This window comes from Nanorana parkeri, unplaced genomic scaffold, assembly GCF_000935625.1.
Source record: "Nanorana parkeri isolate BGI_ZX_2015 unplaced genomic scaffold, ASM93562v1 scaffold98, whole genome shotgun sequence".
NCBI lineage: Eukaryota > Metazoa > Chordata > Amphibia > Anura > Dicroglossidae > Nanorana > Nanorana parkeri.
In genome coordinates, this window is record NW_017306366.1 from 683559 (window position 1) to 704551 (window position 20993).

Sequence of the window (20993 nt, forward strand, 5' to 3'; positions counted from 1 at the left end):
TCTCCATAAAGAGGACCTGTCAGTGTGCCTTTGCTATTATATAGGGGGTTGTTATCCCCCTATAAATAGCAAGAACAATAAGTGCAAAAAAAATAAATATAAATAAAAAAAAATAAAAGTAACACATAAAAAAGTAAAATAAAATAAAAGTCACATATAAAAAAAGTGGAAAAAACCCCCCCAAAATGTTTAACTCCCCACCCCCACGTTTACGCGGCCTATAAACGTAAATACGCGTCCGGTGCCCCAGCGCGCAAAAATTACAATTGCGCTACACATGTTACATATCGCCGCGAACGTCGCAGTGAGAGCAATCATTTTAGGGCCATCAATTACTGATAACACTAAACTGATGAGCGGTAATAGCTTTTAAAGCGTCGCCTATGGCCAATTTTGGGTATTATCGTTTTTTGAGGTTTCGCGCGCGCACGCAATTTTAAGGCTTGACATGTTTAGTGTCTTTTTACCCGACGTGACCCCATCTTTTATATTTTACCAAAAAATTGGGTAATAATAAATGTTTTATCATTTAATATAGGGGAAACTGTTTTTTTTTTTAATTTCGGTAATTTTTCCTTAATATAGTAAAAAAATAAAACCCCCAGTGGTGAATAAATACCACCAAATGAAAGCTCTATCTGTCCCTAAAAAAGGGTATAAAATTAATTTCAGTACAGCGTTGCATGACGGAATAAATGTCAGTTAAAGTACCGCAGCGCTGAATACTGAAAAATGGCCTGGATGGGAAGGGGGTTTAACATCGCGGATGTCAACTGGTTAACCTTGTTCCCTACCAGCCTTCTGTGCGTGAAACATGTAAGGACAAGTGTACTTTGCAATGCAATACAAACAGAATACAACCTGAGTGGCTCACAGTGCATACCCTGATATTACTAAAATAGACCTGATCTGAAACAAATAAAGATATACTGTGTTATAACAAATATTGATTGTGCCTAACCAATAAATGTACATTTTTGCCTGGTATTTCTCCTGAAAAATGTGCACTTCCTGATATACGAGTGTTCCTAAGAATTCCTGTCCCTGCAACCTAATAGCTATATGTCTGCAGTGCTGCTCCTGACTGCTAGTTTTGTGAAATGTGGAGATGTTACCATTGTGCTGCTCACTGTTCCTCATGTCAGAGCCTTCAGCAAGGAGAAGTAAAGCCCTGCCTCTACCAAGATGGCAGACTCCACAGAAAAGACACAGTGCAGAACAAGGCATGGTAAGCCAGTAATGGGAGACGATTCACACATTGTTTCACACTGTTCAATATTTTTTGCACCATACTTATTGTATTTTATGTGTTATGTACACACATAGGTGTGTTTTGGGTTGTTTTATTGTCTATTTGGAGATTTATGGGTTATATTCAATTGTTTCACAATAAGGGGAGACATCGTGGTGTATTGGTTTAGCACAGTAATGGGAGAGGGATCAGCTGCAGGAAGGCCACAGGGAATAATAAAGACTAGGCCTTTGGCCAGTGCTTGGCTTTTTTAGAGCGCAGATTTAAGTTCATCTTAAAGAATACAAAGGGTTACCTAACTGGACTATACATTATCTTTAGAATACCTAACAAAGAGTTTTTTTAGATTTGCCATGACTTCCACTATAAGTAATGTGTTTTTAATAGATTGACACAAAAATGACATTTCTCAAATGCTGCAAAAGTTTGAAGGAAAAATGAGAAAGCCATGCAAACTCGCAGCAGACAAAGTGTAGTTCCCAATAGGAAGGTTCCTGCCAATAAGAATGAGTCAGACTCTCAATTTAATATATAATGTATTCCTCACTACAAAATTCCTAAAAGTAAAGATCTTACAGGAATTTCGCCTTTCACTATCGGACATCAGTAGTGTTCAGAGGATTTAGAACATCCATCCACCCACAACCAGATTTCCTAATATAAAAGAGACGTTCTGTCATCTGGGTTTACCAGGCTCAGGAAATTTACTATATATCTGATTTAAGCTTCGGTGCCAAAATTTACTCTCAACTTTAGGTTAGCAATTTAAACTGCCACATGAATTTCATCATTTTCTTTTCCTTTGTTTCCACTGTAAAGGCTGTACACACCTATTAGGATGTCTGTGCCGCTTATAGGGGCCTAGGCACTGGAAAGCGATCACTGACACATCAGCAAGAACTAACACTATAAAATCGGGCAAATTAAATAACATGGCACAATATAAGGGGAGCGGAGACGAATTGTGTGAATGCGCAGTGCTATTCCTTCAAGCAAGTCAGAATTGGAGATGCTTGGTCATGATAGCGTAGACCAGCAGTTCTCAACCTGTGTAACCTCAGGACCCACATTTGTCCTTGGTCATTAATCAGCGACCCAAGTCGCACTGCAATGGAATGCACGACATTGTGGTACCGGGCGTTCGGGGCAGGTGATTTAACTGTGGGCGGGAGGGGTGTTTGGGATACCATTCAAATAAATGGCAATGCAATGCACATCCCACACCAGAACTGCGTGTACATCTCCCTTGCGTGCCCTGTACATGTGCCGGGGGCCAGAATGTGACATCACTCCGGTCCAGGAACCTCTACAGGACACGCAAAGGAGCTGTAAGCAATGCATGTATGGATGGAGCTCCCTCACGAGCCATAGCTTCAGCCCATCCCACCTCAAGTTGACAATCGGCACCAGGCAGTATATTCTGAATGGCTGCTCAGCGCGAGAACTGACAGTGCTGCTCTAGGGGAAGGCTAAGGAGCCTCTCACCTAGAAAAGTGGAAGGCACGTAGTGACCCACATTTGGGTAACGACCCACCAGTTGAGAACCAAGGGTCTAGACTGAGAAAAGCCTTTGTAGCAAAGCCTCTAGGCTTTTTATTCTTTGTGACTGGATGTGCATTGTCAGGCATTCAATGCTGAACTCCACTGGAGAGGGAGGCTAGACAGGTGTAAACAGGTTCCCATTGCCTTATGGGATGAGGAAGGTTTTTTTCCCCCCTGTCTAAGCAAATTGAAACATGCTTTATAGGGGTTTTTTTTTTCCTTTCTCTGAATTAACTGTTGGCATAGGGCATTACCGTATATAAATAGTGGTCACCCATGTGTCTCAGGACTAGAGATCAGGTAGGTGGACACTGAAATGCAAAGTTGCAGGAGAACAGTCCAGAGGCTCCATTAGCTCTCACCTAACAGAGAGAGGAGGAGATAAAAGTAGGTAGACAATTCTACTATCACTCATCACAGGGTAATAACAAGGTTTACTTCATCTTCCCCCCAAAGCTAGGTAGTATCTTCAGGTCCTTAGATATGAGATTGGCACCCTACAGTATCTGTCTGAAAATGGCTTATTGTCATTTTATGTCTATGACCACCTTATCCATAGGTCCTTCACCCTCCTCCAGTAAGATTATCTACTCTTTAGCAAAACTGGCTGGAGAAGACTGGAGACTAGTCAGCAAGAGTTTTTAGAGGTACACATTGGTCACATTAAGCTTTAACTGAAAATCCTTTCCTCAACACTTCAACACAGCAGACTGAATGTACATCTGCTAAATTTGATTTGTTTTAATTTGGAGAGACGTCTGTTTTTGTGTAGTTAAATGAAAGCTGTTAATAATTTAAGACCACACTGCATAATATTTATTGCGCTTAGGAGCAGAATATCTCAGAAAGGAAATTGTAAATGCGGCACAAAAACCAGCTCACATCCCTGAAAAAACAATATTGTAGAGGGTCAGGTCACTGTCAAACATCAAAAGGATCTGCGGTAAGTGCCCCTAGCGTTTGGATGTACACAAAAGCTAGAATGAGAACCAGACCAGGAGCAAGCATGGAATCTAGTGCCCATATGTTAACACAAAGTTTTACAGTCTGAAATACCTACTACATTCAATCAGCGGAATACACAAACTAATATGCTTACCACATACATAAAAATATATACACTAGGGCCAATGTAGGGATAAAGCAATTTGCCTACCAGGATATCTCTGGCTGGTGGAAAGGACCCAGATGTAAATGGTACCATGCTGGCAAAGAACACAGAGCTGCCAAGGCAGGTTGAGGGCTTGTTCACACCATCCAATGCGTTCAGGGGACGGATCACATAAACAAAGGCTCCACTCGTTCTTGGACAGGAGGGGGCAAAGTGGTGCCATGACAATGGCACCGCAGACATGCCTCCCACTCACAATCACCCACACCAGAACACGTGGTACCGCAATACCATGCGTTCCAGTGCAGTGCAATCGCAAAAAAAAGTGCATGCACTATTTTAAAAAAGAAGATTAAATAACATAAATGTAAATTTATTTGAAAATGTCTCCCGCTCCCGCAATCATATTAACGTAAACACGCATCGGGTGCGTCTGTGTAATAAAACGATGATCACGGTACACATTAGAAATCGCCGTGTGTGGCCACTAACATTAACTTAAGTGCATTTTCTACTACATTTTTGGGTTTGATAAAGAGTTGTGCTAATATCCTGTGACATAAAAATTTGCAACTGCCACCATTTTATTCTACAGGGTCTCTGATTTAACAAAATATGCATAGAAAAGTTGGGGGTTTTATGTTATTTTCAGCCTAAAATGTGGATTATAACGTGTGCAATGTGTGTATAAAAGGCCTTAGTGGCTAAAGGGTTAAAAGGTAATTTCCCCCTCTTCCCAAACCCCTCCCGCCCCCACTATTCTTCCTTTTGACGAACGGTCCTTCCCCTCCTCTGGTACGGGTGTACTACCCATACCGCATACTGTCTTCTAGTGCAGCCCCGACCGTGTTGACCAGAATTCAAAATCCACAGCGCAGGGCTAAGCTGGACGGCAGTACGGTGCACCCAGTCCGGCACACCAGAAGGGCCGTTCGCCGAAAGATAAGCATAGCAGGAGGGAAAGAGGGGGCCAGATTTGAGCAGGTAATTCCATTTTCCCAAATTACTTGGAAAAAGGAACTTACCCTTTAATATTTTGGTGCTGGCTGAAAATATCAGCCTAGGCAGAAAAAGTTTAAAAAGTGTATTTACCTTTTAATGTATTCCTGTTTGCTGACTAAGCATATGGACTAGCAAAACTGGACTGACATTACACTTTAACCCTTGTATCTGCTTCAAAAAAGCATTGTAAACAATCATGTACATGTAACAGATTTATGTTCTGAATACTGCATGGGTTGTTTACACAGATTACTTTGTAGAATTCCAGTATGCGTCATCTACTATGTTGTACAGATCAGATTGAGCGGAGTACAGCTAGAGATGAAGTTTGGAGTAGAAGATAATAGTTGAGTCATAGAGCTGGAAAGAGGAGTTCTGCGGCCAAGGAGAGATAAGGAAACTCACTAGTGGTTGCATCCCACATCCTCCCATGTAAATGTCCATATACATGTTCATTAAAATTACCTCCCAGCTATGAAATATGGAAACACGGGACATAGATTAGCTCCCCCAATTGCTCCATGGAAATGTAAATATGCCTTGCCTTATTAAAGCAGAAGGAATTCTGGGTAAGTACTGTTTTTATATAACAGGCCTTTAAAGTGAAATTGTGTGAAAGCTCAAACATGTAAATGAACAGCTTTACCAAAGACAAAGATGTCAGAATATACCTTTTATCTTAAGCTGACCATGCACTTCATAATTGAAAAAAAACACTCAAACTCCCCACCCCTGTTAAACAGTGTGGATGAGAGAATTTCCCCTGCCAGCCAGCACCCGAGTCAGAATACCCAAGCAGTGACTGCAGCTGATTTGTTGAAGTTACCGTTTGTCTGACAAATGTCCACTTGTCTCCTTTGACAAAGGTCAGCTTGTATCAGCCTTTGTGGTGCCAGCATCAGATTTAGGACAAAATTCAATCTGTGTATTGGCTAGCTTTACACTCTGCCCCTACAGTACATCCCGCAACCCTCCTGCAGTGCCATGTTCTCTTCACTTCCCACCAATTCCCATACTCCTGGTGTCTAAGTGACCTCCCAGTGGGTTCAGCATTGCCATGCAGTAGGTAGGCGTAGGGGTTGGCCTGTGCAAATACTGACCATGATAAAGCTGGTATTTGTATAGGCACTTGGAAGCACTTTAGGCCGAGCTGAAGAAACAAAAGGTAAAAATTAAGATGTGCAGGCAGCTTATGAGTACTGCTTAGCTGTTTATTTACATGTAACTTTAAGAATTCCTTGGCCTTTGGAGTGCCCCCTCGGAAGTGTATGCTTATGAAGTCTTCCTACCTGTACTAAATACTCAAGAGAAGTCACTTGTGGCAGACCAGCACTGTAGAAGCCCAGTGGGTAGAACACCTATCTATACACAGAACTGGTCATGTGATACTCAACAGAACCTAATTGCCAATATTACCCCAGTAGGTCTCACCTTGGCCAATACTGGCAATTATGTGCCGATACACATGCAGATATAACCACATTCCATATGCGTCTTTATCACTCTTATGCAACAGAGTCCTGTTGGAATTGCACCCCAGCGCACTAAAGCATCATTATCTTCAACACACATAGGTTGCAGCTCACCAAACAAACACTTTTTCTATGAGCTAGCAGTCCATTTAAAATGACTAGGCTGCCCTAATGCAAGGTGCATTGACACAATTCACAGGAGCAGAGACGTGAGAATGGGCCCATAGTGCTTTTGTGTAATATTAGAAGAGTAGTTGTGAGGTACAGTATACAACTACAAGAATTACACATTTCAGCAAAATGCAGAAAATGCCAATATAACACGTGTGCCTATGTGCCTAACAGTGACAACTCACAATTCTTTTTCTTTTATAAGTCATAGCATTGCCAGCTGCAAAATAACTCACACCACAGGACTGTAATATTTTGGCTGGCCCTCAATCAAGAATGCTGGTCTCATTCCCCCCCTATGAACCAATGTAACATGACAGAAGGGTATTCATGCATTTAAAGTAAAACACCAGTTTTGTTGGGGAGGGGGAAGAAAATAAACCTATTTAGGTCCACTATATATCCTGTACACTACATTGAAGATTCTTACTTTTGTCTGATCTTCGGATATTAAGAAGGTCTTGCCAATGTACTTGCTGAAAGTGAATGCTAAGTTGAAGCATAGGCCTTCTATAATTGTATGCTCAGTCTCAGTATGAAGAGAACAAAATCAGTGCCCTTGAAAAGTATCCCTTTAAAGATAAACCACTCACAGAAGTAAGCCAAGGAGCATTACCAGGGATGCTTGCAATTTTACCTTAGGCTCTGGAGAGACAGTGAGGTAATATATGAGCAAGGGGAAGAAAATTCTGCATCCACATGAATACAATTGCAGAAGAAATTGAATCACTAGTTTTGATAATTTGGTGACTCAAAACAACAGACCACAGGACAGACAGCTGTGATTTAAAGTTCCCAAGTGTATGGTCACAGTTAGAGCCATGGGATAATGGAATCTGAAAATACATGACTTTTGTTGCAAGTGGTCAATTAGATGTAAAATAGAATTAAGCTCATTTCTCTTTTAAATATCACACCAAGCTCAAACCTGCTTATGGCAATAAATCCATTCATCATTTCACTTCCAAACATTCACAGCAGCAGTTTCAATAAAAAATAACTCAGCTGATGAAAAATGGCAGTGAAGAAAATGTTGTACTACTAAGCTTAGGCTTTACTTACTGACTCGCTGAAAAAGCCCCCATCTACGCTGTTTAGTGTGAATGGGGGCATCGAGCATTTTTGAATACGTAAATCCCTAATTGGCCGACAATTTTCTTGCCGGCTACTTTGAGAAAAGTCAAATTTATAAAAAAACTGGTTTTGAACCACCGGAACGAACGCAACACCACACCCCTAATTATACAATAGTAACTAGAGCTGCAACAGTTAATCGATTTAGTCGATTAAAATCGACGATTGAAAACATTACCAACGTTTTCGATCGTCGATTCGTCGGCTATCGATTGATTTCCCTGTTCGGGGCTCTCCACGCGGCCTGAAGCACACGCTGCTCACGTCCCGCTGCGCCCGCCGTGCCCACAGGACGCATAAGCCACGCCCACCGCACGCTGCTCCCGCCGTGCCGACAGGACGCCGAAGCCACGCCCACCGCTGAAGCCGCGCACGCCGCTGCTCTCCTCCTCGACGCGATCTCCCTCACTCGTTGCTGGCCCGCCGACAATCGAGGTCAATGGTGGAATAGGTGTACGGAGGTGCAGTGTGGACCAGGTGTGTGGGGGTGCAGTGTGGACCAGGTGTGTGGGGGTGCTGTGGTGGAACAGGTGTGCAGTGTGGAACAGCTGTGTGGAGAGGCAGTGGTGGATAGGGGTGCAGTGGTGGAATAGGTGTATGGGGGTGCAGTGTGGACCAGGTGTATGGGTGTGAAGTAGTGGAATAGGTGTATGGGGGTGCAGTGGTGAAATAGGGGTGCAGTGTGGAACAGGTGTGCAGGGATGCAGTGGTGGAATAGGTGTGCGGGGGTGTGGTGGTGGAAAAGGGGTATGGAGGTGCAGTGTGGAACAGGTGTATGAGTGTGATGTGGTGAAATAGGTGTTTGGGGGTGCTGTGGTGGAACAGGTGTACAAGGGTGCTGTGTAAAACAGGTGTATGGGTGCAGTAGTGGAATAGGTTTGTGGGGTGCTGTGTGGAACAGTTGTATGGGTGTGAAGCGGTGGAACAGGTGTATGAAGGTGCAGCGAGGAATAGGTGTATTGGCGTGCAATGGTGGAATAGTTGTGTGGGGGTGCCGTTGTGGAACAGGAGTACAGGGGTGCTGTGGTGGAATAGGTACGAGTTACGCTACGCACGCCGCGGACGCCACGACCATGCCGCGTATATGCCACGCTCACCACACAAGCCGGACACACGCTCGCAGAGCACGCCGACGCCGCGGTGACTTACAAGGGTTCAGAAACAGGTAAGGGGGACCTGTTTTAATGTTTCCTGTTTAAAAAAAAAAAGCGGCACACTGTAGAACACCAGCAGCTATAGAGGAACAACAAATCCCAGCAATAATACATTAAACACCCGGTATAATGTACTATTGCTGGGACTTGTTGTTCCTCTATAGCTGGTGGTATTCTCCATTGCGCTGTATAATGTATTATTGCTGGGATTTGTAGTTCCTCTATAACTGGTCAGTGGTAATCTGCATTGCGCAGTATAATCATTATACAGCGCAATGGAGAATACCACCAGCTATAGAGGACTACAAATCCCAGCAATAATACATTATATTCAGCGCAATGCAGAGTAACGCCAGCTACAGAGGACTACAAATCCCCAGCAATAGTACATATGTAGTATAATGTAGTATTGCTACATTCCTCTATAGCTGCTGGTATTCTGCACTGCGCCGCTGTATTATGTACTATATTGCACACCACACTCTTTTTTTTACTTCTACCGCGCCAAGCTTGCTCCCGTGATGGACTACAATCTCACCACAAACTAGTAGTCCATCACTGGAGCCTTTTTTTTTATCCGATTAATCGAACTTAATAATCAGCCAACTAATCGATTATGAAAATAATCATTAGCTGCAGCCCTAATAGTAACCACAAAAGTATGTAGGCAGTGCGTTGTGATGCGGCTGGGATTTGGGTGGGAAGAGGAGAGACGCAGTAGGCTCGGCTGGAGAGGGGGTTTCAGATTCCCTGCTAACTCTGTGAACAATGTGTAAGCTTGGTATTAGAATGCATACTTTGATACTTTTATTAGCCTAAAAGGTGCCCATACCGGCCGAAATTCACAGTACGTGGGGCTGTCGGCTCCTCTTCAGCCGGCATTCCTCAATCAGCTGATCGAAGGAGCTGGTTGGAAAATCTTCGTACGATCAGAGCCGGCAGCCAATGAGCTGTCCCCTCTGATCGGGTATTCCGACAGATGTCGGCAGCTCCTGTCAGAATACAATGCAAACAGTGGCGATTCCTCGATCGACACGCTGTTTGTGTTGGAGGAACCACGGGTTGAATTAAAAAAATTGATATGTGTTTGGCCAGCCTTAGATCTTGCTCCATTTTTTTGATTAGGTGAAGTTTTGATTATTGAGCCTGACAAATCTGGGACAGAGAGCAGTTGGAATCTTTTTATTTTAAGTATTACATCTATGATCCAATTGGAAGGATTATGTGATATTATCTGTTAATCATATATATAGCTTGATCACTGATCTCCATTATTACCAGCTGGCTGATGTAGTAAACCCTCCCCCATGCAGGTGTAGGAGGCAGTGGATGTGGAGGGTATGTGTTTTTCTAGTTTCCCATACATATGGGTATGTTTATATATTCATTTATTAATGGCCATGTTCTGTTATATTATAATTTACAGTATCCATGGATGGTGATCTAGCCGCCTCTGTCCTGCTACCTCCCTGCCCAACCTATGCTGCTAACTGGGAAGACGGCATTTGGATTTACCCTAAAAAAAAAAAAAGCTTCTCACATATATGTGAAGTACCAACCATCAATGAGCCTGCAACCACTCACTTCACCACCACTGCTGCTCCTTTCCTGGTGACCACTTTGCCTGCACTCCCTTTGTTACCACAAATGCACTTTCATGCCACCCCTCCATCCCAAGTTCTCACCAATGCAATCCAATCCTCCACAATTTTACCAATGTTCTCCTCCCACACTACACGTGCACGCCAACCCTCAAATCTTACCACTGCACCTAAAACCAACTCTCTCTCCCTGGTCCTACCCCTCACCTACATGCCCGGCAACACTGCACAAAGACATGCCTCAGCACTTACCACCACTGTACCATTGCACAGTCCTGTACTCTCCACAACTGCAATGACATGGCATTCCATATTCGGGATGTTCAATGAACAGCCACGCTTTTGCTAGTTGTTTTTTAAAGCAGCTTGGAAAGCTATGTATTGCATAAAACCAAGTGAAATATCCCACACATATATATTTATATATATTTATATTGTAAAGCGCTGTGCAAACTGTTGGCTCTATATAAATCCTGTATAATAATAATAATATATTTATATAAAGAATAGTATTGTCCATCCAATAATACAAATTTAAGTTTGAGAGTAAAGATGTCACTTGTTTAGCAGTAATGCCAGCTAACTATTATGTTTCATGATGGAATATAAAATATCAGAAACAACCATAGTAAACAATAAAGCCAATAAAACTTACCCATGTTACTGTGTGCTGGGGACATGGAGTTTGGAGACAGGTTTGGCGACCCTAAAAAACAATACATTAAGATATTTTAAATTACATTCAACCAACACTTTCCTGCTTGTATACTGGAATGTAATTCTTACCAGAGTCTATGCTGTGATTCATCTGGTCACTGGTTTCTCCATCTTCACTCAGGTAACCAGGAGGCGGGGTTTCTGAAAAACCAGGAAAGTACACAATTACCATCATTCTACCTCTCCTACAGTCTTAAATAGCTGGGGGTTGAAATACAAGACTTAAAACTTTCCAACTTTCTCTTCAAAGCTACATCAGGACTGACCCTCACTTTAAAAACGTAATCCTTGGATGCGCGGTTGATAAAGATCACCTTCAGAATTCCCCTGGTCACTTGGCACCCCACCAAATGCTGTGCCTCCTTTCCCAAAATGCAGACTGGTGGAAAAAAAAACCACAGCACTTGGTGGGGGGACCAAGAACCCAACACTTCAAAAAGTATGTCAGATGAAGAGGATTCTCTTGGCCTGTAATTTAAGAGAAGGCCAGCAACGGGACAGGTAAGTAGTCCCACATTCCAAATCAAATTCTGATGTATATATTTCATGCAAACCCAGCAACAAGGTGTATAAAGAAAATAAGATAATGTGAATAACAAAAACAGGGCCACTAATGGAAACAAAAAGTTGAGCCACGTGTCCTACAACAGTACATGGATGGCATGCAAACGTTTACACAAACTCATAATAAAAAACTATATAATAATGCATAAGAAATACCACCTTTCAGTACTTTTCTTTATTAAAAAAAATAAAATAATGACTGCACAACTTAACAAATCTTATAATCATTATTATCACATAGGATACACATAGGATACCCCAACAATTGTGAAGACTCTTGTCATGCTGGTGTGGGATACACTGACAGACAGATGGGAGAGTTTACTTTTTTTCTGAGCTTGTCATTCCGCTTGGCCCAATATTAATACATTCTCTCTCTACCTGTTATTAAAGCAACCCAGCACCAATTTGTAAACCGTTTAAAAGACTCCTCTGTACCACCAAGTTACAGAGAAAACAAGATGCATCTAGTCCTTTACATGAATGTAAACTATTCTTACTATGCATATTCATGTTTATATAAACATACCATTGTCAAATCTTCCTACTTTCTAAACATAAAAGTGTTGGTCACACAAGAACGCCAACAATTTGTGATTCTGAGGACCCTATGGCAATTTTAAACCACCTGGCTAAAAAAAATAAAAAAAAAATAAGGTTGTTACTTCCTATTTGCATCAGACGACTGCATGGCTTTCAAGCCCATATGGACAATGACCACCATCATCACATTTTCTGACATACCAATGAACCCACATGGGCATTGGATGTTGAGCATAAAATCCTACATTGAAAAAGGTAAATGGCAAGCACAGTGAATCCATACCTGGAATGTAGTTGATCTGTGGCTCAATGCCGGCTGGAAAGTTGGTGTTCTCTGGAATGGAATGGCTATAATCATCTAGAGGAGGAAACTCCGCAGGAATCTCTGTAATTCGTGGCACTAATACTGGGGGCAGAACTGAGACAAAAAAGGATATAGGTGAAACATGTTCCTTTTTTTTCCATTTATCTAGATGAGATGCATTAGAAAATGAACACAATAGGTTTAAAGCATCAAAGCCCCTCAAAATTTATATTTCTGCTTAAAATTAACATACATCTTTGCCAGATGAGTTCACTTGAAAAACCATCATGTGATGCTAAGGAAGTAAAGTCAAGCGTCTGACTTACTACAATAGATGCTGTTCCAGGTCAGTCACTCAAGTACTGCGCTGTCCAGTGCTGATCCTGGCCGCAGTACCAGCCCAAATGCATTTCAGAATGGGGTGGATCCCTCTTCAAACACAAACCTAGTGTGCCAGCCACTGTGCCCGCCATGGCTTGTCCACCCACCCAGATGGAAGATTTCCTGACATTTGTTCTGGTTCATACAAGGACAAACAATATTGGCCTTCAGCTAAGAGTTGATGTGTTTGACTCGCAAGCCCTTAGCTGTGACCACTGGAGGATTTCAGAAGAAAATGATGTAACACTCACTTGCTCCACTGCAAGTATTTTTTTTTCAGGCTTTATATCACCATGTGAATTAAAACACATCACAGCATGAATGAGCCCTGATGTGGTGCGGGCCACGTCACTATGATGTACATCTACTATCAGCAGCCATTAAGGAAATCATTTCCATACATCAGCCTAGACATCATGCTGAATAGACTATTTATTTTGTTTACCTGGAGTCTCCACTCTTTGGTAGTGATATGGATTTACACAGACTTCATCCTTCTTCATGTTAAAAGCATATTCGCACATCTCCATGGCACGTAGCTCGTGGTGACTGTGAAGATCTGGCCACCTCCAGAGACGGCAATATATGACATGAGGCAGACCTTTACGGTGTGACACTTGGAGTCTCCCATCCAGAGACCTGCAGAGATAACAGAAGGTCCATCAAAGTTTGCAACAAAACGGTGAAATATGTTGAGGGTTGGATTGCTATGAGTCACTGGTCAAGTTTGTCACAGGGAGAAGCTTGGTTAACATATTAGGCTGAAATGTAATCAGGGATAGAACTTTACAGGTAGGGAAGTCCCAATGTCCCCTTATTAGTCCATTAATTTATACCCCTCTGGCCTCTACACAAGTCTGACTCCAGAATACCTCACTGGTTTGTTTACACCCAATTATTATTATACAGGATTTATATAGTGCCAACAGTTTGTGCAGCGCATTACAATAAAAGGGGGACATTAAAGTTACAATACAAATTTAAAACAAGACGATAAGGAGGGCCCTGCCCATGAGGGCTTACAATCTAAAAAGGAGGGGCCAGTGATTAATGAGGAGGTAGCTGTGTGGGGATGAATTGTTTGAGAAAGTAATAGTCTAGGTTAGGTTGAGGTGGGATAGGCTTCCCTGAAGATATTTGTCTTCAGTTATCACCTAAAGGCAGACAGAGTAGGAGATAGTCGAACAGGTTGGGGTAGGGAGTTCCAGAGGATGGGAAAGACTCTAAAGAAGTCTTGGAGGTGAGCATGGGAGTAGTTGACGAGGGAGCTAGAGAGCAGTAGGTCTTGGAAGGAGCGGAGGGGACGTTTAGGGTGATACTTTGAGACAAGGTTAGAGATATAGCCGTGGGCAGAGTTGTGGATGGCTTTGTAAGTGGTTAATATTTTGAATTTTATCCATTGGGCGAATGGAAGCCAGTGGAGGGATTGACAGAAGGGAGTTGGACACTGAGCAGTTGGTTGGGTGGATGATTTTAGCAGCAGCATTCATGATAGACTTAAAAGGGGGATAGCCTGTGTACAGATAGGCCATTGAGGAGGGTGTCAGAAAGAAGTGCCTGTGTAACCCATAGCAATTAGATCCTAGCCCTTATTCTCACAATGCAAGTTGAGGTTGCCACACAAGGGCCAAGACTACCTCTCGGACTGAAAATCTCCCAGACTATGGAGCATGAAAGATCTGTATACTGAAAGAAAACTGTAGGAGAGTCATTACCGAATCACTAGCTGCCACAGCATGCAGCCAGTTTTCCCAATTTCTGTAAACCAGTCTAGAGCTGCAGCTAACGATTATTTTCAAAATCGATTAGTTAGCCGATTATTGAGTTCGATTAATCGGTTAATCAGTCCCATTAGGTCTGGCGGTCATCATGTATTTCCTTATTAATATGCAAATGTTCAAAGGGCTTGCAACCGTAAATGGAATAATACACGCTTCTCTAATACACGTTACAGTCTTGGCAGTACCGTACTGTAAAATCATTAAGGGAGGGCATGGTAAATCCTAACAAGCACAGCATGGTACAGCGCATTGATTGCACAGGCAACTGCAACACATGTCTAAACCCAAAGTTATCTGAGGTCTGGAAGTGTGACCATACTCCCCCCATTGTGCACTTTTCACTATCTGTGAGAAAATAATTATCAAAACAGTAGCATTTTCTTATGAAGAATACAAAAGTTCACTAAGAATACCAAACTACACTAGGTTTCAAACATCCAAACTACTTTTAAAGTGCAAGTAAAGCTCTTAAAAAATGCTGATCGGCAGGCTTTCTATGGCAGAAGACATTTACATAGTCTCTTCTGACATAGAAAGCCTGCCTATCAGCATTTATTTTAAGCTTTACTTCCACTTTAAAAGTAGTTTAGATGTTTGCAAAAGCTTCTTATTTCTGTATGCCGAGTCATGCATGCGCAGCTCAGCACACAGTCCCGGCATGCAGAGAATAAGTAACTCTTGTGCACATGCATGGGAGTTACATGTAGGTATAGGTCTACAGCCTTGACATTTGGAATTATTCTACACTTGCATAGGAATTAGGAGGCTCCAATGACAGACCACGCTGGTTAAGCAAACTTTGAGAAGGCCGTGGCAGGGTTTTTTTCCACTGCAAGGCCACTTTAAGGAGAGAAAAAAAACAACACAAATTTTCTGTGCTTTCCTAAATAAGGAGCATTTGTTTTGTGGGCCAAAGATTGGTTTCATCTCTGCTCTGCTTGTAAACCACACGAAGGGCTTAACCACGAGGATTCTATATATAAATAAGCAGGATTTAGCACACATACAGGATGCGCAGGTCACAAAACTGAGAAAGGAGGTCTGGCCGGATAAGATAAAGTGTAGATAAAGGGTGGGGGTTGACCAGCCACAGCAATGGATTTGCTCACATGTTATATCTTCCTCATGCCAAAAAAATAAACATATGCTCCGTGTTCTAATACTCTCAGCCAGAAATGTATATAAATCTGATCAGCAGGACATAGAACCCTTTTTTTTTTTCCTTCAAATAAACACGTGAATAGGATTGATTTTTGAATCTATGCCACCTGTTTTCCCTCGGTATGATTCATTGCACTAACCCAGGAACACATCTCACACCAGGCTGTGAAAGGTTACACCGGTTCCAGGAATACAGAGAACTATTCCCCATTTGGAGAAAATAAATATTACATTTACAGGTGTTGAAAGGACTGAACAAGCTGCAGCCCACTCAGGAAATGATCCCTCTGCCCAGTCTAACGCAAATTGGGAAACACTATGAAATTCCAGTCATATACCGGGACATTTATATGAAACAAAGCAAAAGCATTTCACACCAGGCACATGCCAAACACACCAAGGCTCACACCAAACACGGTAAACCAATTCATTATTATAAACCTTAAACATCAATATTGAGGGAGTGAACCCTTATTCTCCCCGTATATGGTGTAATGATATTACATTACTGCATCTCAATCTCACCAATATGAAAAAATTCCAGGTAGGCACTAACATTTTCAGCAGAGATAGCAGCCTGCGTTTGTTTGGGCATTGCCAATTTTTGGCACAATAAGTGTTGGTGTAACAGTACATTTTTCATTGTGATAATATTGCCATGGAGATTATGGCTGAACTTGACGTTTAAGGTTACGGGCTGCGTTGAGGTTTAGGGCTGAGGTTGAGGGTTAGGTTTTGGATTACGATTAATCTGACATTATAGTTAGATTTAGGGGTATGGTTCAGGATAAACGTTGGGTTGATGCTAAGGGTTAGGCTCAGGTCAATATTACTATAGCAAAAAATAAAGGTTATGTTTAAGAGAAACCATTTGCTTGCGGGTGTGATATTTACATATCAGGTCTGATAACTGCCATGGCAAACATCTTACAAGATACAAATCACTAGTACCAAACGTTTTGGCACCTCAATAAGTTGAGCCAAAATCTACCACACATTTGTCACAAAACCAAAAGCTACCATTTCAACTGGGCTTATTGCAAGGCCAATTTGTCGGCACGTTAATTATAAAGCAATATGCCCTTCCGAAATATTGAGAAGTGTATAGGCAACAACTGTGCGGCATGCACACTTGTAAGCTTGCCCATTTCTTAAAGTGGTATAATAAATGATGGCCAGTTACAGTACTGGCTTTAGGGAAGGGCTCTGAGGCAGGTTCTGCATCCGCCAAACGAGAGTGACAAACATTACTGCAAAAGTTTCCAATGAACTGCTCTGTAGGGCATTTCACAGAGGGACTTATGACTCTCCTTTACTCCTTCACCAGATTCACAATGATTTAAAACAAAAAGCTCCCCAGGATCTTATTTCCCAGGACATCATACATCCTCTGGATAACTCCAGATAATTACAAATTGGTCATTCCACCCACTCTCTGCATAAACTTCTGCACTCTTTCAGGAACCTTACCCCACTGAAGAAATGTTTTCAACCTCCAACACATAATACTTCACAGTTATACAAAATATTACATACCCACCACATCTATCACAATGGGAAGAGGACTTTTCTCAACCCATTTCCAAATATCAAAAATCCATAGTCCTGCAACTGTAACATACTTCATCCATCAACTCAAAACCAAGGAGATGACCTTCAAACCTGTATAGAGATGGAACCATGTGCCTACAGAACTCCACACCATTTGTTCTTCAGTCTGGAGGCGATGCAACAGCTCTGGCTTCTTTGAATATCTTTGGTGGTACTGCCTAACAATCCAACAATACAGAATGTCCATCATGCAGTATATGAAATAAATATGCTGATCCATTCCTCACTTCAACCCACGGCAATATCTTTTACATTCTAATGACCTTCCACCAGTCTGGTACAAGCACTCTTACACCATGTTAACTAAATGCAGCCAAAACACTTTATTGGAATAAACCTTCTGCCCCCTCAATTTAACAAAAAGTAGATGCCTTTAGACAAATGGAGGAGACCTGCATGATACACAAGATAAATTCTGCAACATATGGGCCTGCTGGATAGTCTTTAAAGGCTGTAGCACTTACTGGGAGACAACGACTGCTTTCATTGAACTGCTCATGCTGATGCCTTTTGTTAGTAGCAGAATACTAGTATTGTATATATTGTTTTCCACTTTTACACATGGAGATATCAAACCAGCCAATATCCTGCACTTCTTTTGTATGCACTATGTCATGACATTTGGAAATAGGACACCCCACCTGATATTCTACCCATGCCCCTTACTCCCATCCCAACCTGTCTGATTCTTTTATTTGTGTATCCAATGTTTGCTCCTTACTGGGGCTCACAGTGGCCCTGCAACCAACTCTTGTAGGAGGACCTCTCGAGCAGCTTTGATTTTATGATTTTATTTATATGTGTATCTGTTACATATAGTAGTTACATAGTATTTGGGGTTGAATAAAGACATACGTCCATCAAGTCCAACCCATATAGGTCCACGCATCATCTCATTCTTAGGGATATTGGTATCACGCTACCGTATCAAATGCCTTTGAGAAGTCCAGATATACCCCATCCACTGGCCTCCCTCCATCCATATCTCTACTTACCCCCTCATAAAAAGTTAGCAAGTTAGTCAGGCAGGAACGGTCTTTCCTGAACCCATGCTGATTGTCATTAACTATGCCCTTATCCTTCACAAATTTTACCAAATAGTCCTTAATCAAACCTTCTAACAGTTTACAAACTACCAATGTTAGACTGACCGGCCTATAGTTCCCTGGTTGGCATCTAGCCCCCTTTTTGAATATTGGAACTACCGTAGCCCTCCGCCAGTCACTGGGGATCCTACCAGTCACTAATGATTCCTTAAAAATTAGGAATAATGGTCTTGTTATAACCTGGCTTAATTCCTTAAGTACCTTGGGGTGAAGGTTATCTGGTCCAACTGCTTTATTTGCATTGAGCATTTTAAGTCTATGTTCTATCTGTGATGTACACTGAGTGGCCAGATTATTATGACCACCCCATCAGTACTTCGTTGGGCCACGAGATGACTTCGTTGGGCCTCCTCGTGACTCCACGAGATGTGGAAAGGTGATGCGAGGAATCTGACACTGCACTGTTGCCCTTCTGTTGTCTTGTACCAGTCTTGCCACTCTCCGTTCTGCCCTAACATTGACTAGTCGCTGACGGCCACCATTCGCACGTTCAGACCCAGATTTTTGGCTGACAGTCCAGTCTTTAAAAACATTAACAATGAGCCCCTCTTGAACATTTAACAAATTCTGCTGAGCTCCATGGCTCGCGTCAACAATCATCCAACGTTCAAAGGCTGTTAAATCGCGTTGTTTACCCATATCGTCAGAAAAAAAATCAGTTCTACTGTCGTGGAAAACAACCTGCTTCCTTATTTATAATGGTCTGGCCCTCTAGCAACTTCAGCGCAAAATTATGGCTAATTATAGCTAATTTGCCTAGAAACGTCAGGTGGTCATAATAAGCTGGGCACTCAGTGTATACTCATAGGCTGATTCCTTGGCACAAGAATTGTCATCTGTAAACATATTACAAGCCCATCAAACTCAATAAACAGTAAACCAATATGTAGATCTATAAGAGAAGATCATTGCCACTGGGCATTACACCCGCCCAAAAAAAACGTAATTAAAAAAGAAAGCCAGAGTCAAATTCTATACGCTCAGAAGACAGTAAAAGACATAAGCCTTACATTCCTAATACCTACAAAACACTTCTAAGAATGTGTCAAGCTTGCGCTCCAGGTCACAATACTCTAGATATTTGAGAAAGTTATTTTCAGGGAATAGAGCTAGCTGGGACTTGCCTTCTGTCAGAAAACATAAAGCCTGCAATCCACTGGCAGTCTTGGCCTCAGTCCAGTGGAACGGAGCCTTGCTTTTCACACTATTGTTGCCATTTAAAACTGGATACACAAGGCTGCCCCGCAATTAGTTCAAGTGCAGAAAGCATGTCTGAAAGCATCAGGGGCTCGGCTGCCCAGGCAACTTTCAGTGACGAGAGTAATCACAACAGAGACTGCTCACTTTGTTAACAAAATGTCTCATGCTAAATGCTACACTCCTTCTGTATCACTGTAATACACTTCCAAAAATAAATGCTACGAATATCCTCACCGGGGTAGCAAGGAGCCTACTATTGCTAGCCCAATCCTTTTAATGAATTAAGGGCCTGTGCACAGCAGTGGGTGCGCATTATTATTATTATTATTATACAGGATTTATATAGCGTCAACAGTTTGCACAGCACTTTACAATATAAGGAAGACATTACAATTCAAGACAAGATGGTAAGGAGGGCACTGCCCATGAGGGCTTGCAATCTAAAAGGGAGGTGCAAGGGATACATGAGGAGGTAGCTATGCGAGAATGAATTGTTTGGGAATGTGATGGTTCAGTGGTTAGGTTGAGAAGGGATAGGCTTCCATGAAGAGACGAGTCTTTAGGGATCGCCTAAAGGCAGTCAAGGTGGGAGATAGACGGATAGGTTGGGGTAAAGAGTTCCAGAGGATGGGAGAGACTCTAGAGAAGTCCTGGCGAGTATGGGAGGAGTTGACAAGGGAGCTGGAAAGCAGGAGGTCTTGGGATGAGCGTAGGGGACGGTTAGGGCGATACTTTGAGACCAGGTTTGAGATATAGCCGAGGGTGGAGTTGTGGATGGCTTTGTAAGTCATTGTTAATATTTTTAATTTTATCCTTTGGGCTATTGGAAGCCAGGGGAGGGATTGGCAGAGGCGGGTTGCAGACACTGAGCGGATGGTTAGGTGAATGATTCTAGCAGCTGCATTCATGATAGACTGAAGGGGGGGGGGTGCTGTGTAGTGGTAGGCCAATGAGGAAGGAGTTGCAATAGTCAAGATGAGATATAACAAGCGAGTGGATGAGTAGTTTTGAGGTTTCATTGGTGAGGAAGGGGTGTATTTTGGAGATGTTTACGAAGGTGAAGGCGGCAGGATTTGGATAGTGATTGGATGTGGGGCAGAAAGGTGAAATCGGAGTCCAGGATGACACCTAGCACCTTGGCATGGGGGGAGGGTTGGATAGTGGTGTTATCAATCTCAAGGTAAAA

General features: G+C 42.3%; 1 protein-coding gene across 2 annotated transcripts in view; it reads right to left on the reverse strand.

The window, feature by feature from the left end:
* Nucleotides 1-20993, reverse strand: part of SMAD3 (SMAD family member 3) — a 112385-nt gene that overhangs the window by 16972 nt on the left and 74420 nt on the right. The window contains exons 5-9 of one of the 2 annotated variants that reach the window (XM_018552847.1): nucleotides 15244-15271; nucleotides 13394-13587; nucleotides 12547-12681; nucleotides 11226-11297; nucleotides 11095-11145 (exon numbers count right to left, since the gene is read on the reverse strand). In XM_018552847.1, coding sequence (XP_018408349.1) covers nucleotides 11095-11145; nucleotides 11226-11297; nucleotides 12547-12681; nucleotides 13394-13587; nucleotides 15244-15271 — 480 coding nt within the window. The remainder of the gene's footprint in view (nucleotides 1-11094; nucleotides 11146-11225; nucleotides 11298-12546; nucleotides 12682-13393; nucleotides 13588-15243; nucleotides 15272-20993) is intronic. The other variant, XM_018552846.1, reaches the window with a different exon arrangement.